The sequence below is a fragment of the Triticum urartu genome, chromosome 2 (genome assembly GCF_003073215.2).
Source record: "Triticum urartu cultivar G1812 chromosome 2, Tu2.1, whole genome shotgun sequence".
Classification (NCBI taxonomy): domain Eukaryota; kingdom Viridiplantae; phylum Streptophyta; class Magnoliopsida; order Poales; family Poaceae; genus Triticum; species Triticum urartu.
In genome coordinates, this window is record NC_053023.1 from 93,526,576 (window position 1) to 93,545,114 (window position 18,539).

General features: G+C 44.5%; 2 protein-coding genes across 2 annotated transcripts; both read right to left on the bottom strand.

The window, feature by feature from the left end:
* Positions 1 to 446: 446 nt before the first annotated feature.
* On the bottom strand, positions 447 to 1,631 carry LOC125541170 (putative glycine-rich cell wall structural protein 1). The gene has a single exon (XM_048704634.1). It carries the CDS (start codon positions 1,563 to 1,565, stop codon positions 687 to 689), a length of 879 nt encoding a protein of 292 aa, XP_048560591.1. The 5' UTR covers positions 1,566 to 1,631; the 3' UTR covers positions 447 to 686.
* A 6,613-nt stretch (positions 1,632 to 8,244) lies between these two features.
* Positions 8,245 to 9,371, bottom strand: LOC125541171 (glycine-rich cell wall structural protein 2-like). The gene has a single exon (XM_048704636.1). It carries the CDS (start codon positions 9,324 to 9,326, stop codon positions 8,445 to 8,447), a length of 882 nt encoding a protein of 293 aa, XP_048560593.1. The 5' UTR covers positions 9,327 to 9,371; the 3' UTR covers positions 8,245 to 8,444.
* Between the last annotated feature and the right edge of the window lie 9,168 nt (positions 9,372 to 18,539).

An 18,539-nucleotide genomic window follows, 5' to 3' on the forward strand; every position in this document is an offset into this window, starting at 1 on the left:
CTCGGCCTCATTTTTTTTATGTAGCGACAAAGCGACATGTCGAAAGTAAATTGCCCCCATGAGCCCATAGTCCGGTAAATCCATAAACAACCTGAACCAAGGCAGTGTGTATGGCAAATGACCAAATAGATCTTTGCAAGGTCATTCTACAGGCAAGCCTAGTAGTATTAGCCTGAATTATTGACAGCAGATTACTAGTAATGCTTTAGGCTTGGGTCTCTGTATTAGTCTAATATGTCATTTTTTCCATTTTCCTTTCTCATAAAACTGCCACGCACTCCATGCTAGCCAAACCAGCCGCCATCCCCTACAGAGAAGGGAATTAGAGGCAACCAGAAGTCCAGATCTACTCCCGCAAAAAAAAAAGGCCAGAACTACCATTAACTTGTTTTAGAACAACCGTCAGCTAGGCATATTGCTTCGAAGGAGTAAGCAAGCACTCGGACTAAGAATGAAACATATAAGAAAACATAACATAAGATACACGTAGGTCGCCGTTACATCATAGTAGATTGCTCCACTAACTACTTAGTACTTCAACTAGAATCATGTAGCCCCTTTATTAGGAGGCGCCTAGTAAAAACCCTACTATGAATGAGGAGAAAAACAAATGATGTGAAATAGTGGAATGAAGAGACTAAAAAATGCGTGCTGGGCTCCGATTCTAGGTTGTTCGAAGAGGAAATTTAGGGGTATCCTCCACTGCCAGATCCGGATCCGCTACCTCCACCGCCGCCGGACCCACCATTGTTGCTGCCGCCGCCACCGCCACCTGTTCCAGCACCGGTTCCAGTGGCATAGCCTTGACCATAGGAGCCAGTGCTACCTGTCTGTCCGCCTCCAATGCCAGAGCCAGAACCAACTCCCATACTTGGACCTTGAGCTACGCCTCCACCTTGGCCACCACCGTTGCCGCTACCTCCTCCGCTGGCATTGCCTCCAGAAGTGTCATCGCTGGCAGCCTGTCCAGCTCCAGCGCCATTACCACCTCCATTTCCACCGTCACCGCCACCACCACCGTTACCACCACCGCCAGCATCAGAGTAGCTCACACCACCAGCAGAAGGAGCCGGTGCGGTGGCTATGCCACTCTCACCATATCCTTTGCCAACACCCTTTCCGGCTCCAGATCCGCTCGACCCATCTGCGCCACCACCTCCACCACCGCCCCCACCTTGACCATCAGCATTGGCGTACCCATTGCCACTAGGGGCTGACGCCGAGCCACTCGAACCAACAGCGTTGCCACCGCCAGAGCCGGAACCGGATCCGGATCCACCTTGAGAACCACCGCCAGCACCGTGCCCCCCTCCTCCACCAAGTCCCTTGGCAAAGTTATACTTGTGATCGGAATCTCCACCACTCTCTCCATACCCCAAGCCACCACCTCCTCCGGCCCCATGCCCCCATCCACTCCCACTCTCACCCGGCAAGCTGCCACCGCCGCCGCTTCCCCCGCCTCCACCTCCAGCACTTGAGCTAGCCAGCATCCTCGAAGCATTGGTGAACCCAATGCTCACGAGGACAACAAAGCCAAGAGCTACAAGCTTAGTGCTAGTAGCCATTGTGAATTGTGACCGAGAACTCGGTGGAGTGTGAGATGAGTTGGGTGTTGAAAGAAGAGAGGGTTTCGTGGGTATATATAGTAGTGGAAGCAGTGCATGCGTGTTTGCTGCTTAGTATTGGATCTTACACGCAGAAGGCGCGCACCGTAGCATGCATGCACACCGTTGACTGCACTGAATGCATCGATCAAGCAAATCTCTACATATCTTTCTTTAATCTCTAATTAATTGATGAGAACTGGTCAGCTGTCGAAGGGACTGAAGATACGTACTGACGCTTGGTTGAGGATTGGGATTCCATCTCCTGACAGACAGATTAATTAATTCTTCTCTTGATACGACCACCTGTAATTTAAGAACCATGATGGTATTGTTTTGATCGATACTGATGATGTGCTTTCTGGGAAAACACCCGTAATCTAGTTTTGGGTTGCCTAAAACCCTTAAGTTTTAGAAAAACCTTTAGAAAACGTCTGTGTTGCGATTTTTTTCGTGTCAGTTATTTTCATTTAGATTGGTTCTTATGTGTTGAATCATAAAGTTCAAACCCTATACTTAGGTCCCTCCGAATGCTCCGCCTTGTACAGGTGCTAAGCCTACCATATAGATGGGGAAAAATGATGTGACAAGTTAATTAAGAGGAGAGAGATGAGTGTGATGATCCATAAAAAAACAATGCCAAGCGCGTGAACCTAAGTAAAACATTTAATTGAAAGAAGATCACCAATGCATGAAGAACTTTAGTTGCTAAATCATTAAGACAACCCACAGTGGGAATAATATAGATGGTAACATCACACATATCTAGACAAAATAGATGATGTGGCAAGTAACTAATGAAGAAAAAGAGAGGCATGTGGTACTCCCTTCGTCCAGGTTTATTAGACCCCTCTTATTTTGGGCTAAAGTTTGACTTAAAAATTTAACTAACAAAATATAAATTATATGTCACAAAAATTATATTGTCGGAAAGCTCTTCCAAATACAAATCCAACAATATAAATCTTTTATATCATATTTTTAGTAGTCTATTATAGATGGTCAAAGCTTGACCCAAAATACGAAGAGGCCTAATAAATCAGGACGGAGGTAGTAACATAGCTAGTTACTCATTTATGAGTAACATCACACATATCAAGACAAGATGTGTCTATAACATAATAATTAATAAATGAAGTGTTGCATGACACCACACATATGTTACTCCAAACTGGAGGTAGTAATATATGCATGTTACTAATCTAAATTACTCCCCGTTGTAGTTAGTCTAAGACTACCCATAGTGAGAGTAACATAGATGGTAACATCACATATGTCTAAGCAAAATAGATGATGTGGCAAGTAAATAGTGGAGAAAGAAAGGCATGTGGTAACATAGCTAGTTACTCGGCTGGTTATAGTGGGACTAACATAGATAGTAACATAGATGCCATATAAGCAAGAATGATGATGTGACAAGTAGTTAATGACGAGAGAGGCAAATAGAGTAACATAATATGTTACCATCACATAATGCTTCCCAATGCAAAATGATTCTACAAAGTAATAAATGAAGACATCTATATTAACACATCTATGACCCTATCCACTATGAATGTAGTAACATAGACTAGTAACATATGCATGTTACTCGTCTAAGTTACTCTCCACTATAACTAGCCTCATAGTATGAGTAACATCACACATATCAAGACAAGATGAGTCTACAACCTAATAATGAAATATTGCATGACATCACGCATATGTTACTCTCCACTACAGAGGTAGTAACATAGACTAGTAACATATGCATGTTACTACTCTAAGGCCCTGTTTGGTTCCAAATAAGTCACCCAACTTATAAGTCATAAGTTGCTCCACCCCAACTTAAAACTTATAAGTCACCCTCTTTTGCATGATTCCCACCACCTTTACATGAAAAAACAAGGTGGGAAGATGTGCTCAGGTGACTTATAAGTCAGGTGACAACCAAACAGACGTGACTTATAAGTCACTGGTTTTAAGAGTCGGGTGACTTATTGAAACCAAACAGGCCCTAAGTTACTCCCTACCGTGGCTAGTCCGAAGAGAGAGCTTAGCTACAAGAAGCTAAGCACTTATATGCATTGGAGAGTATAGTTGCTAAGCTATTTAATGTGTTTAACACCTCATCTAAGCACCGGTGTATTGGCAGCACCATGTGCATAGGCGAAAGGATCGGATCACAGATACAGATTGATATCTTGCCTCGAGATTTGTCCCTCCGCCACGTGAAAGAACGTGACTTCCCTTGATCGATATTATGACCTCAGATCGATTGCACAGTGACCCATGCATGAACTGGAACCCGTGGATCCCAAAGATCGGTCTAAGGAGATGTAGATCACAGGGAATCCTTTGACATTGCAGTTATGCATGCCACTTGACCATTATCAATCATGAACGCCGCGGATCTATATAACAAGAAGAACAAGATACATACAGTACGTATACCGTTCCTAATGCATTGTCTTACTGTTAATTAGTACCAACAGAAAATGATGTATTGTATGGTTTTGTACTTTTGTTTAAATAGTGAGTAACAACTTAATGAAACAGTGACTCGCCTAAACCGTAAGGTGCATGCATTACCATAACACCAGTACTCCTACATCTTACTTCCTACAAGCACATGAACTTGGCATGCGGAAGATGGAGCTGTGCTCTGACCGTCCGACGTCGGTTTTCGCCGTCGGTGCATGCAGTTTGAGAAAGGCTCCAGCTAGCCCCACGCTATAGCCACTAGACGAGTAGAGTTAATCTTCTGGTAGGCGGCGAAGGAGAGTGCTGACTTAGATTAATTGCATACTACTCGTAGGATTTAAAGCTAACAGCGGCGACCTAGGGTTTATAACACTCTAACGCGTCCTCGAAGTTCAGAAATTAGACCACGTAGTACTGTAATATACAGACAGGAACACACTTGGAATATGCTATCTCACCGAGAGTTGACCTACCATAGGCTTACGATTTTGTATTCGATTATCCACCAGCATGCGAGATCCTAATTACTAGCAAAGCCATTGTTCCTAAGAAGGCCATATTTCTTAATTGATAATTAATTCATCATCTATTATGTCAGTGCAAAGAACACCGGAGGTTACAAAAATTATAATCAGGTTGATAGATCACCTAGCGACGATTACACACCCTAGAGCGAGCCAAATGGCGTCGTCATTATCGCCCCTCCCTTATCAGAGTCGGACAAACCTTGTTTTAGCGGGCAGTCGGGAAATTGTCGTGTTAAGTCCTCAAAAGACCAACGCACTAGAATAGCAACCCTCGACGATGGAGAGAAACTTATATCGGAAAGATCCAACCTAACACCACATGAACGGACGAACGTAGACTGGACCCAAATAGACCCATTTAAGACCAGCACCGACCGGATCCCGTGAGATTAAAGTTACCTGGAACTTCATGAGAATTAGTTTAATGATTTTCATTAGCATGTTAATACATTGCCCCTCCAGCATCTTACATCGATCTTTAAAAGTTTAGATCTTCATGTTATTGCACACAAGCGAGGTGAGTGAATGTAAGAATATTTTAAATATTAAAGTGATCCATGTAATTTACGAAGATAATTCCAATTATATGTCATCTAGCGCAATGGTTACTAGACATGAGTGTTATAATTATCGGTTTAAATACCCTCTTCTCTCCCTTCATAAAATTAATTAATATGGTGTATATGTGTGTATACATCTTCATATACAAGTAGAGCGTATATGTATATGCACTACAAGAAAACAATTCTATGCCGAGTACCAAAATACTCGGGGGAACCCGAAAAGTACTTGGCAAAGACCGTTCAACATACCCCTGCCCGGCAAAGCAGCGTATGCCGAGTGCTGTTTGTCGCGTACTCGTCAAAGGCTTTGCCGAGTGCAACATGGGGATGCTCGGGAACATAAAGCTTACCGACGACCGGCTGACGAAAACGATGGTGCCACATGGTACCTACCTTTGTCGAGAGTCTGTCAGGAATGCTGGACAAAAACAGTGCACCACATGTTTTGCCATGTGACACCAGGCTTTTCCGAGGTAATACTCGACATATATGTTTGCCGAGCACCGGTGCATGACAAACAATTCTGTCAGGGATTCCTATGGGCTACCATGTATCTCGTAGTTTGCCAAGTGTCAAGCACGAGCTGCTTGGCATATCCTCTTTGCCGGGTACCGGTGCTCAACAAGCAGTTTTGCTACGGATTCCTAGGGTCTGCCACGTGTCTCATAGTTTGCCAAGTGTTACCCATGGGCCACTTGGCATATCCTCTTTGCCGAGTGCTCTACCAAAGACCCTTGGCAAACCTCCTACACCGAGCAGTGCCATTTGGCCCCGCTTTTCCATATTGGTCTTAGCTTCATGGGTGGTCTTTGATGGTGTTGTTTGGTAGTGTGGACAGCGACGATTCGTGTTTTTTGGTTTCTTGTCTACTTCTCCGTCCGCCGAAGCATAACGAGTTTTGGCTTTCTTGGAGAGCTAGTGAGAGGCCTCAATAATTATACTCTATAGCTAGATCTGCTCACCAGTGCGTCGTCGCCAACATCTTTGTCTCCAACCGGCGACTTTCTAGAACTACGTCAACAACGACACTCTTATCCTAGCTCCGAGAGTGTCCAAAGATTCAGAGGGATGTCGGGCTTGCCCACAGCGCGCGGCCGACAAGTGCAAGAGAAAAACAACGTCGTTGTACCAAACGACTGTGTGTGTTATTTTCTAGTTTTTAATGATGGCCTTGTAAGGGTCGGATGACTATAATATATGGTGTTGGCCTTCTCTTCTTAAAAATTTGCCATGACCGGCCTTCCTAGAACGGAGACACATCTCTGCGCCCATATACACACATACCCGCAAGTATATGAAACTGAAAAATGTGCGCGGTAAAGACGACTTTGAACGCTACAAAATTTTCATGCTACATGCATGTCGCTCATGTATTTACTTGATTCCACGTTGTGAACCAAAATTAGACAGATTTACTGTATGGAAGCTAGATTTGCATATTTCCAAAACAATCAGGCTTTCAAAACAGGATTTTTTTTCCAATTTTTATATGGGTCTAAGAAACTAGAGAGGAGGGAGTACGATGCACAATAAGCATCCACATATTTGGACGGCCTGTAATAATAAAACAAAAAGGGAAATTTTGTAGCACCACGGCCTTTTCTGTTTATTTTTTCCATAAATATTTGTCGCACAAGCTCATGCTATGACAAATTTTGTTACACAACATGCAATGACATATAATGACTTCATTTGGTCAACTTAAACCTGGCCGTTTTTGTAAACCTGACTTTGTTAAATACTCCTGCCGTTCTATAATTCAAACTATAACCACGACAAAAGTTATGGAAAAGAGGGAACAGATTTGACTAGGACATACATCATCCGCGGTGGTGCATCATAGTGTAGCCACATACAATATTGCAATGTCAACTACTCCCTCCGTCTACTCTCTCAGGAAAAAAAAACACTCATGTTTTGCTGACTTGACATGGCATTAAATAAAATTAAGAGAGAAACATAAGAGTACGAGCTCGTGGGTCATCCATAAACAACCTGGATCAAGGCCATATATAAAAACAACCAGATATAGATCTTTGCAAGGTCGTCGAGCCTACATGCATGCCTAAATTATTGTCAACGGGCTGTTGGCGCCGCCTCCATGCAGCACCGCTTCTTCTTCCTCCTCTCAACCCTCTCTTCTCTCTTTGTTTCGCTCACGAGCACACGGATGGAAAACACTCAAGAGAAACACATACACACACAAGCAACAAGAGAAATCTAATGGCTTTGCAAAGGCACTCCGTTGATGGCACACCGTCGCTACATCTTTACATGAGCCCTCACGGCTCCACTTTTCTCATTCATCAGTCCAACTTAAATACTCAGTACAGTGACCCACACGTAGCAAAGGCAGCTACCTGCCCGGTTCTCATGTCATGCACCACACGACTTGATCCACTAACCAACTAACTCACCCACTAACAAACTCCATGCGGCCACTCTCCGTCACGCACGCCCAGCTAGCTACCTGGAATATCTCCATGGCCTATGTGACGTGACTAACAAACTATGCATGCATTTGACTCGGCTAAACACACTGACCTACACACAAAATACTAGCTTGCATTAACACACATGAAAGCGTCTCTATGTATGCACATTGCCGCAGCTACTACCATATGCATGACTTGAAAAACATGAAATAATCTATCACCAAGATTAACCTAACACGGGCTACCAGTGCTTTGTGCTTTGGGTCGCTGTAATTGTGCAATTTGTCCTCTTTTTTTCTTCTTACGTTTCTCATAAAAACTGCCAAGTACTCCACGCTAGCCAAACCAGCCACCATCCCAAACAGAGAAGGAAATTAGAGGCAACCAGAACAACCATTAGCTTTCTTGCTTTCTTATTAGAACAACCTTAGCTAGGCATATTGGTACGGAAGGAGTAACCAAGCACTCACATTGACAACGAAACATATCAGAAATCATAACATAACGTATTCGTAGGTAGCGATTACTCCCTCCGTTCCCAAATATAAGTCATTTTAAGGATTTCAACAAGTGACTACATACGAAGCAAAATGAATGAATCTATATTTTAAAATATGTCTCCATACATCCTTATGTAGTAGTCTATTTGAAATGATTAAAACAACTTATATTTAGGAACGTAGGCAGTACATGTTAGTAGATTGCTACTTAGTACATCCACTGGAATCATGGAGCCCTTTATTAGGAGGCGCCTAGTGAAAACTCTACGAAACACAAATGATGTGGAATAGTGAAATGAAGAGATTGGAAATGTGTGATGGGCTCCGATTCTAGCTTGTTCGAAAAGGAAATTTAGGGGTATCCGGCACTGCCGGATCCGGATCCGCTACCTCCACCATTGCCGAACCCACCATTGTTGCTGCCACCACCGCCGCCACCCGTTCCAGCACCGGTTCCGGTGGCATAGCCTTGACCATAGGAACCAGTGCTACCAGTCTGTCCGCCCCCAATGCCAGAGCCAGAACCAACTCCCATGCTTGGACCTTGAGCTACACCTCCACCTTGGCCACCACCGTTGCCGCTGCCACTTCCACTGGCATTGCCTCCAGTAGTGTCATCGCTGGCGGCCTGTCCACCTCCAGCACCATTACCACCTCCACTTCCACCGTCGCCACCACCACCGCCAGTGCCAGCACCTCCAGCATCAGAGTAGCTGACACCACCAGCAGAAGGAGCTACAGCCGGGGCAGTTGCTATGCCACTCTCAGCTTCTCCTTTGCCAGCACCACTTCCAACTCCAGATCCGCTTGACCCATTTGCACCACCACCTGCACCCCCACCCCCACCCTGACCATCAGCATTGGCGTACCCACTGCCACTAGGGGCTGACGCCGAGCCACTCGAACCAACACCGTTGCCACCGCCAGAGCCGGAACCAGATCCGGATCCGCCTTGAGAACCACCGCCAGCACCATTCCCCCCTCCTCCACCAGCTCCCTTGGCAAAGTTATACTTGTTATTGGCATCTCCACCACTCTCGCCATATCCCAAGCCACCACCTCCTCCGGCCCCATGGCCCCATCCACTCCCAGTCCCATTCGACGAGCCGCCTCCGCCTCCCCCGCTTCCACCTCCAGAACTGGAAGAGCTAGCGAGCATCCTCGAAGCATTGGTGAACCCAATGCTCACGAGAACAACAAAGCCAAGAGCTACAAGCTTAGTGCTAGTAGCCATTGTGAGTGAGCTCGGTGTAGTGTGAGATGGATTGGGTGTTGAAAGAAGAGAGGGCTGCGTGGGTTTATATAGTAGTGGAACCGGTGCATGGGTGATGCATGGATGATGAGTATTGGATCTTACACGCAGAAGGCGCGCGAGCTTTGGGTTGTGAACTGAATGAGTGATCCCATGAGAAGTTCACTAATCACAGTAGCATGCATCGTTGATTGCACTCCCACTGCATTCATCGATCATGCAAATCTGTGCATATCTTTCTTTAATCGGTAATTAATTGGTGAGAACTGGTCAGCTGTAGAAGGGTCAGAAGATACGTATACTGACGCTTGATTGAGATTCCATCTCCTGACAGACAGATTAACTACTGTAATTATTTTCTCTCCACCACATGAAAGAACGCGACTTGCCTTTACTCGATACGCACGCATGAACTGGAAGCCGTGGTTCACAGGGAATCCTTTGACATTGCACTTAATGAATGCCACTTGACCATTATGAATCATGAACACCGCGGATATATGGAGAAAAACAAGATACGTACAGCAAGTACACTTACCGTACGTAAGGCATGTGTTTACTGTAATTACCAACAGAAAATGATGTAATGTTTTTGCTTAAGTAGTGACTCCCCTAACCGTAAGGTTCATGCATTACATTAACACTGGTACTCGTAGAATCACATGAGCTTGATATGCGGAAGATGGAGCCGAGCTCTGACCGCCTATCTGACGTCGTTCTTCGTCGTCCATCGTCGGTGATGCAGTTTGAGAAAGGCTCCAGCTTAGCCCGTAGCTATAGCCACCAGGTGAGTAATCTTATGGTAGACGGCGAAGGAGAGTGTTGACCTAGATTAATTGCATACTACTCCTAGGGTTTAAAGCTAGTAATACAGCTAGCTGCGACCTAGGGTTTAACGCGTCCTCGAAGTTCAGAAATTAGACCACCTACTGTAATATACAGACAGGAACACACTTGGAGTATGCTATTGCTATATTTGGGATCGTTATGGCGACGCAAACGCCGAGAGTTGACCTACCCCAGGCTTAGGACTTCGTATTCGATTCTCCAGCTACCATCTTAACTAGCAGGCGATCTTGAGTATGGTTAATAGTATAGCCAGCTGCTGGCTATAGGCCAGTGTCATGTCATATACAGTCCATCTTATAGCCAACATGTATAATATTAGATTAAAGAGTGTATTATTTTTTTATTATGTGGCCCATCTTTCATTCTTACAAAGTGTCTAGAGCATGTGCTAGAGTTGTGAAGAGCCTGTTTACCTTCTCTCTTCTCTTTTCTTTCCTCCAACTAAGCAGAAATATATTAGTTTATTTCTTATAGCCCGCTGACTCAGTTTTATTGTACTTGCTTTAATTGACGGGATCCGATCTTTAATATTTTATGATGGATATAGGTAGATTAGCATGTTTCCATTACCGGAGATGTGGTTAATCCATTGCCCCTCCATCGTTGCAGCTCTACACACTACCATCGATGAAATGTGTGGCCTTACTGCCGTGCTCTATGGCTGGAACCCTCCTTCTATGTCATGTCAATCTTTCTCTCTCAGCGATTCTCACCTATTAGAATAATACAAGACACATCATCGATCATTCAAGGACCTAGCACTCACACGAGGAACGACAGAGAGTTAACAAGGTTCATCAATATGGCTACATACATAGAGTCTGACTATGAACACTCAACATGTTTTGCCATGTGACACTTGGCTTTTTCGAGTGTCCATGTGTAACACCCACGATGCAGCTATATCTCCAAGAGCCCGTTTCTCTTCTCTTTTCTCTTCTCTTTCCTCCAACTAAGCATAGATATATTATTCTATTCCTTATAGCCTGCCTATGTCATCCTATTATACTACTTGCTATAAGAAGACCATTTTTCTTAATTGGTAATTAATTCATCGTCTATCATGTCAGTACAAAGAACACCGAAGGTTGCAAAAATTACAACCAGGTCGGTAGATCACCTAGCGACGACTACACACTAGTAGAAAACAGGGCTATGGTCCAGGCCGGGTCAGCCCATTAGTCCCGGTTCAGTCTAGAACCGGGACCAATGTAGGCATTGGTCCCGGTTCGTGAGTCCAGGGGGGCGGCCGGGCCACGTGGGCCATTGGTCCCGGTTCATCTGAACCTTTTGGTCCCGATTGGTGGGATGAACCGGGACCAATGGGCCTCGCTCCTGGCCCACCACTATTGGTCCCGGTTGGTGGCTTGAACCGGGACCAAAGGCTCCCCTTTAGTCCCGGCTCATGTCACCAACCGGGACCAATGAGGTGCCTATATATACCCCCTCACGCAAGAGCAGAGCACAGTGCTCTGTTTTTTCTGGCTGAGGGGGAGAGGGCTTTGTGGTGCTCTAGCTCACCTCCTATGCACATGAGGTGTTCGATGGAATGCCCGAGCCACACTACTTAAGCTTTCTCCTCTCGAAGCTCGACCTCGAAGCTCCATTTTCCTCGAGATTTGTCTAGATTTAGCGGTCCGTCACGCCCCGTCCCCATCTTCACCGCCGTCGATCACCCGCGCCGATCTCATCACCGACACCACCGTGGTGAGCCTCTTGTTCTTATCTTCTTTCTGAAAGGAAAAATATTCTTACTTGTATGTTTAGATAGATACTTGTATCATTTTCTTACATTTATTATTGCATCTTATATAGTGCGATGGTTTTGGTATCCGCCCCCGTCGGCCCTCGTCCTGTCTATGATTCGGATGTGGTATGTATATTATCTTTATAACTATTGGTTCATTTATTGTTTATGAAAATTATGCCGACCAACATGACATAGATTTTATTTATCTAGGATGTATGTGAATCGGAAATGCCAACCGACCCTATTGTCGAGAGGTTAAATTAAGTTGAAGAAGAAAACAATTTGTTGAAGGAAAAAATAAAAAAAAATTGAGGAGGAGAAGATGATATTGGAGTTGCATGTTGCGGATGTCGTCGATGATCACAAGATCAAGATGGATGCAATGCGCTTGAAGATTAGAAAGATTAGAAAATATGCCATTCATACCGAGGCTTGGTATCATTATGCCGTTGGATCAATTGTTACCTTGGTTGCGATTATGATCGCATTTGTTTTCGCATTGAAAAGTTTTATATAGTTTCAATGTATGGTTTAATTAATTAGATGCTCTGGAGAGCTATATGTTGTTAGATGAGAACTATGTATGCACTTTGGTTTTAATGTGATGATGAACTTCTATTAATTTGGACACTTAATTATATATAATGCACGCAGATGAACCGGCAATGGATGTACAGTGACAGACACACCCGCGAGTACATTAAGGGCGTGCATGAGTTTCTCGATGCGGCTAAGGCAAACAAGCAGAATGGTTTTATGTGTTTTCCATGCACTGAATGCGGGAATACACGGTCTTACTCTAACCGGAAAATCCTTCACTCCCACCTGCTTTACAAGGGTTTCATGCCACACTATAATGTTTGGACGAGGCACGGAGAAATAGGGGTTATGATGGAAGACGGCGAAGAAGAAGAGTACGATGACAACTATGTGCCCCCTGAATACGGTGATGCTGCAACGGGGGGAGCTGGTGAAGATCAAGAGGAACCAGACGATGTGCCCAATGATACTGCCACGGGTGAAGCTGCTGAAGATCAAGAGGAACCAGACGATGTGCCCGATGATGATGATCTCCGCCGGGTCATTGTCGATGCAAGGACGCAATGCATTAGTCAAAAGGAGAAGCTGAAGTTCGATCGCATGTTAGAAGATGACAAAAAAGGGTTATACCCCAATTGCGAAGATGGCAACACAAAGCTCGGTACCGTACTGGAATTGCTGCAGTGGAAGGCAGAGAATGTTGTGGCTAACAAAGGATTTGAGAAGCTACTGAAAATATTGAAGAAGAAGCTTCCAAAGGATAACGAATTGCCCGACAGTACATACGCAGCAAAGAAGGTCGTATGCCCTCTAGGATTGGAGGTGGAGAAGATACATGCATGCCCTAATGACTGCATCCTCTACCGCGGTGCATACAAGGATCTGAACGCATGCCCGGTATGCGGTGCATTGCGGTATAAGATCAGACGAGATGACCCTGGTGATGTTGACGGTGAGCCCCCCAGGAAGAGGGTTCCTGCGAAGGTGATGTGGTATGCTCCTATAATACCACGGTTGAAACGTCTGTTCAAAAACGAAGAGCATGCCAAGTTGATGCGATGGCACAGTGAGAACCGAAAAGAAAGATGGGAAGTTGAGAGCACCCGCTGACGGGTCGCGGTGGAGAAAAATCGAGAGAAAGTACTGGGATGAGTTTGCAAAGGACCCAAGGAATGTGTGGTTTGCTTTAAGCACGGATGGCATTAATCCTTTCGGGGAGCAGAGGAGCAATCACAGCACCTGGCCCGTGACTCTATGTATGTATAACCTTCCTCCTTGGATGTGCATGAAGCGGAAGTTCATTATGATGCCAGTTCTCATCCAAGGCCCTAAGCAATCCGGCAACGACATTGATGTGTACCTAAGGCCATTAGTTGAAGAACTTTTACAGCTTTGGAATGTTAACGGTGTACGTACGTGGGATGAGCACAGACAGGAGGAATTTAACCTTAAGGCGTTGATGTTCGTGACCATCAACGATTGGCCCGCTCTCAGTAACCTTTCAGGACAGACAAACAAAGGATACCACGCATGCACGCACTGTTTAGATGACACTGAAAGTATATACCTGGACAAATGCAGGAAGAATGTGTACCTGGGCCATCGTCGATTTCTTCCGACCAACCATCAATGTCGAAAGAAAGGCAAGCATTTCAAAGGCGAGGCAGATCACCGGAAGAAGCCCGCCATGCGCACCGGTGATCACGTGCTTGCTATGGTCAATGATTTACACTACGTAATCTTTCGAAAGGGTCCCGGTGGACTAGCTGTTCCGAATGACGTTGAGGGACACGCACCTATGTGGAAGAAGAAATCTATATTTTGGGACCTACCCTACTGGAAAGACCTAGAGGTCCGCTCCTCAATCGACGTGATGCACGTGACGAAGAACCTTTGCGTGAACCTGCTAGGCTTCTTGGGCGTGTATGGGAAGACAAAAGATACACCTGAGGCACGGGAGGACCTGCAACGTTTGCACGAAAAAGATGGCATGCCTCCGAAGCAGTATAAAGGTCCTGCCAGCTACGCTCTTACGAAAGAAGAGAAAGAAATCTTCTTTGAATGCCTGCTCAGTATGAATGTCACGACTGGCTTCTCGTCGAATATAAAGGGAATAATAAATATGCCAGAGAAAAAGTTTCAGAACCTAAAGTCTCATGACCGCCACGTGATTATGACGCAACTGCTTCCGGTTGCATTGAGGGGGCTTCTACCGGAAAACGTCCGATTAGCCATTGTGAAGCTATGTGCATTCCTCAATGCAATCTCTCAGAAGGTGATTGATCCAGAAATCGTACCAAGGCTAAGGAGTGATGTGGCGCAATGTCTTGTCAGTTTCGAGCTGGTGTTCCCACCATCCTTCTTCAATATCATGACGCACGTCCTAGTTCATCTAGTCAAGGAGATTGTCATCCTGGGGCCCGTATTTCTACACAATATGTTCCCCTTTGAGAGGTTCATGGGAGTCCTAAAGAAATATGTCCGTAACCGCGCTAGGCCAGAAGGAAGCATCTCCATGGGCCATCAAACAGAGGATGTTATCGGGTTTTGTGTTGACTTCATTCCTGGCCTTAACAAGATAGGTCTCCCTAAATCGCGGTATGAGGGGAGACTGACTGGAAAAGGCACTCTTGGAAGAGACTCAATAATATGCAGGGACGGATATTCTTGGTCTCAAGCACACTACACAGTTCTACAGAACTCTACCTTTGTGACCCCGTATGTCGATGAACACAAGAACAGTCTGCGCTCCAAACACCCGGAGCAGTGCGACGACTGGATTACATGTGAACACATCAGGACTTTCAGCAGTTGGTTGGAAACACGTCTCAGAGGTGACAACACTGTTTGTGATGAGTTGTACTTGTTGTCCAGGGGACCATCTTTGACTGTATTGACTTACAAAGGATACGAGATAAATGGGAATACATTTTACACGATCGCCCAAGATCAAAAGAGCACCAACCAAAACAGCGGTGTCCGCTTTGATGCAGCAACCGAGAGCGGAAAGGATACATATTATGGTTACATAGTGGACATATGGGAACTTGACTACGGACCTAATTTTAAGGTCCCTTTGTTTAAGTAAAAATGGGTCAATCTGTTAGGCGGCGGGGTACAGGTAGACCCACAGTACGAAATGACAACAGTGGGTCTGAAAAATCTTGGGTACACTGACGAACCGTTCGTCCTAGCCAATGATGTGGCACAGGTTATCTATGTGAAGGACATGTCTACCAAACCGAGAAAAAGAAAAGATAAGGAAGCGAATACATCATACGATGAGCCAAAGCGCCACATAGTTCTTTCAGGAAAAAGGGACATCCTGGGAGTGGACGGCAAGACAGACATGTCTGAAGATTATGAAAAGTTTCATGAAATTCCTCCCTTCAATGTCAAGGTTGACCCAAGCATCCTGATAAACAATGAAGATTATCCATGGTTACGGCGCAATAAGCAAATGACACAAGCGAAGAAAAAGTGAAGACTTTCTCCCGCAACTATTATGATGATACCATGCCAAATTTGTAACAGACGAACATGCTACCATTGTCTGTTTTGTACATGCACATGCTATGTGGGTGAAATTATGATACCATCCCAACTTTCAACTTTTTCAGAGTTCATTTGAAATGCTTTCATGTATTATGGTTCAAGGTTTTATGTGTTGAGGAAAATGGATCAATATGTCAGGAGGCGGGGTACAGATAGACCCACAGTACGGTATGACAATAGTGGATCTAAACAATCTTGGGTACACAGACGAACCATTCGTCCTAGCCAATGATGTGGCGCAGTTATTGTCCAAAACTTTGATACTTCGAAAGTAATTGTCCATTTTGTACACGAAGTGCATCATGTTTTTGTCGTAACCCTCTCTACTTTTTGGAACATGCTTTGTGGATGAAATGATGATACCATGCCAACTTTCAACCTTTTCAGAGTTCATTTTTAAATGCTTTCCAATTTCAGAGTCATTTAGCTCAAAGAATGAATTAATAGCAAACAGAATGAACTACTAAACTTTTATGAAAACAAAAACAATCAATTAAAATATTATGTTATGATCAACTAAAATAAAACTATAATATTCTTCAATAGCAAAAAGAATATAATTTTTGTGACCTAAAATCAAACTATAAGTATTTAATTGTAAGTATAAATAAAAAATAAATAGCAAAAAAGAAAAAAAATTCTATTTTTATAGTAAAGTTATTCATAAACTAGTGATTCACAAAATTTTTAAAAAATACAAATTTAAACTATTCAAAATTTTAAAACTAATGGCACTAACAGAAAGTTTATAATTTTTGTGACCTAAAATCAAAAAGAAATCACTAGAAAACTAGAAGTATTTAGTTGTAAGTATAAATAAAAAATAAATAGAAAAAAAATTCTATTTTTATAGTAAAGTTATTCATAAACTAGTGATTCACACAAATTTTTAAAAATTCAAATTTAAACTATTCAAAATTTAAAACTAATGGCACTAACAGAAAGTTTATAATTTTTGTGACCTAAAAGCAAAAAGAAATCACTAAAAAACTGTAAGTATTTAGTTTTAAGTAGAAATAAAAAAATAAAAAACCAAAAAAAATGTAGAAATAAAAAAGAAAAAACCAAAAAAAATGCCACCTACTGGGCCTCCATGGCCTGAATACGACTAGAAACCCTACATGGGCCAGGATTCAGGCCCGCAGAAGGCCCAATAGGCCCACAGGCAGTAGCAAGTTTAGGCCCGAAAGCCTACATTAGAGAGGAGCTCGAATGGGGAGGCACACCCGCGCTTATAAACAAGTGCCGGCGCCCTTCAGCTAGCGATGTGGGACTAAACTTTTGGGTGCGGGGCAGCACAAGGCCATTGGTCCCGGTTGGTGGCACCAACCGGGACTAAAGGGGTTATTGGTCACGGTTCGTGGCACCAACCGGGACCAATGCCCCCCTTTAGTCCCGGTTGGTGCCACCAACCGGGACCAAAGGCCGCCGCTTCCCGCCCTTTTGGACTGCTGAAAATTGGCCTTTGGTCCCGTTTCGTGGCACCAACCGGGACCAAAGGGGGGCATTGGTCACGGTTCGTGCCACGAACCGGGACCATTGCTCTGGGTATATAAGGTAGCACTTGTGAAAATTTCGCCAACCGCTCCCATTCGCCCCCGACGCCCCAAGGCCGTTCGTCGTCATCGTCGCCGCCCCGATCGAGCCCGTCGTCGCCCGCTCCCCGTCGCCGTCGCCCCGCGCCGCCGTAGGCCTTGTCCCCGTCGCTGCTTGCGCTGTCGCCGGCCTCCTCCTCGTCGCTGCGTGCGCCATCTCCAGCCCCCTGCCCGTCGCCCCGTGCGCCGCGTCGCCGGCCTCCCCCGCGCCGTCGCCCCTGTCCTGCCGTCGCCGTCGCCCTGCCCCGCCCCGTCGTCGTCGCCCCGCCCCGCCCGTCGCCATCGCCCCGCCCCGCCCGTCACCGTCGTCGCGGCCTGCCCGTCACCGTCGCCGTCGCCCTGCCCGTTGGTCCGGCCGGCGCCCCTCCCCTGTTTTTTTATATATTATATATGCTTGTGTATATTGCCTCTTTGTGTATATTATGCATATATGTATTGTGTATATTGCTTCTTTTCAGATTTTTTTTCATATATATGTTTGTATTTTGTATTTTTCTTTTTTATAAAAATGTATATATGTTTTTATGTTCTTTGTGTATATATGTTCATATATGCAAAAGTTAGGTTTAAATATTTAGAAAAGGATTATCTATATATGTTGTCTGATTTAGTACATTTTAGGTTACTTTCATTTTTAGAAAAGTTTTATATATTTAGGAGAGGGAAAAGGAAAATAAGAAGAGGAAAAAGGAGAAGAAGAGGAGAGGAAGAAAAGGAAGAGGAGAAGAAGAAAGGAATTGAGGAGAAGAAGAAAAAATAGAATTTTTTTTCTATTTTTTCTTCTTCTCCTCTATTCCTTTCTTCTTCTCCTCTTTTTTTCTTCTTTTTTTTCTTCGATCTTCTCCCCCTCCCGATAGGAAAGTTTTATATAGAAAGTTACAATTTTAGAAAAGTTTTATATATGCA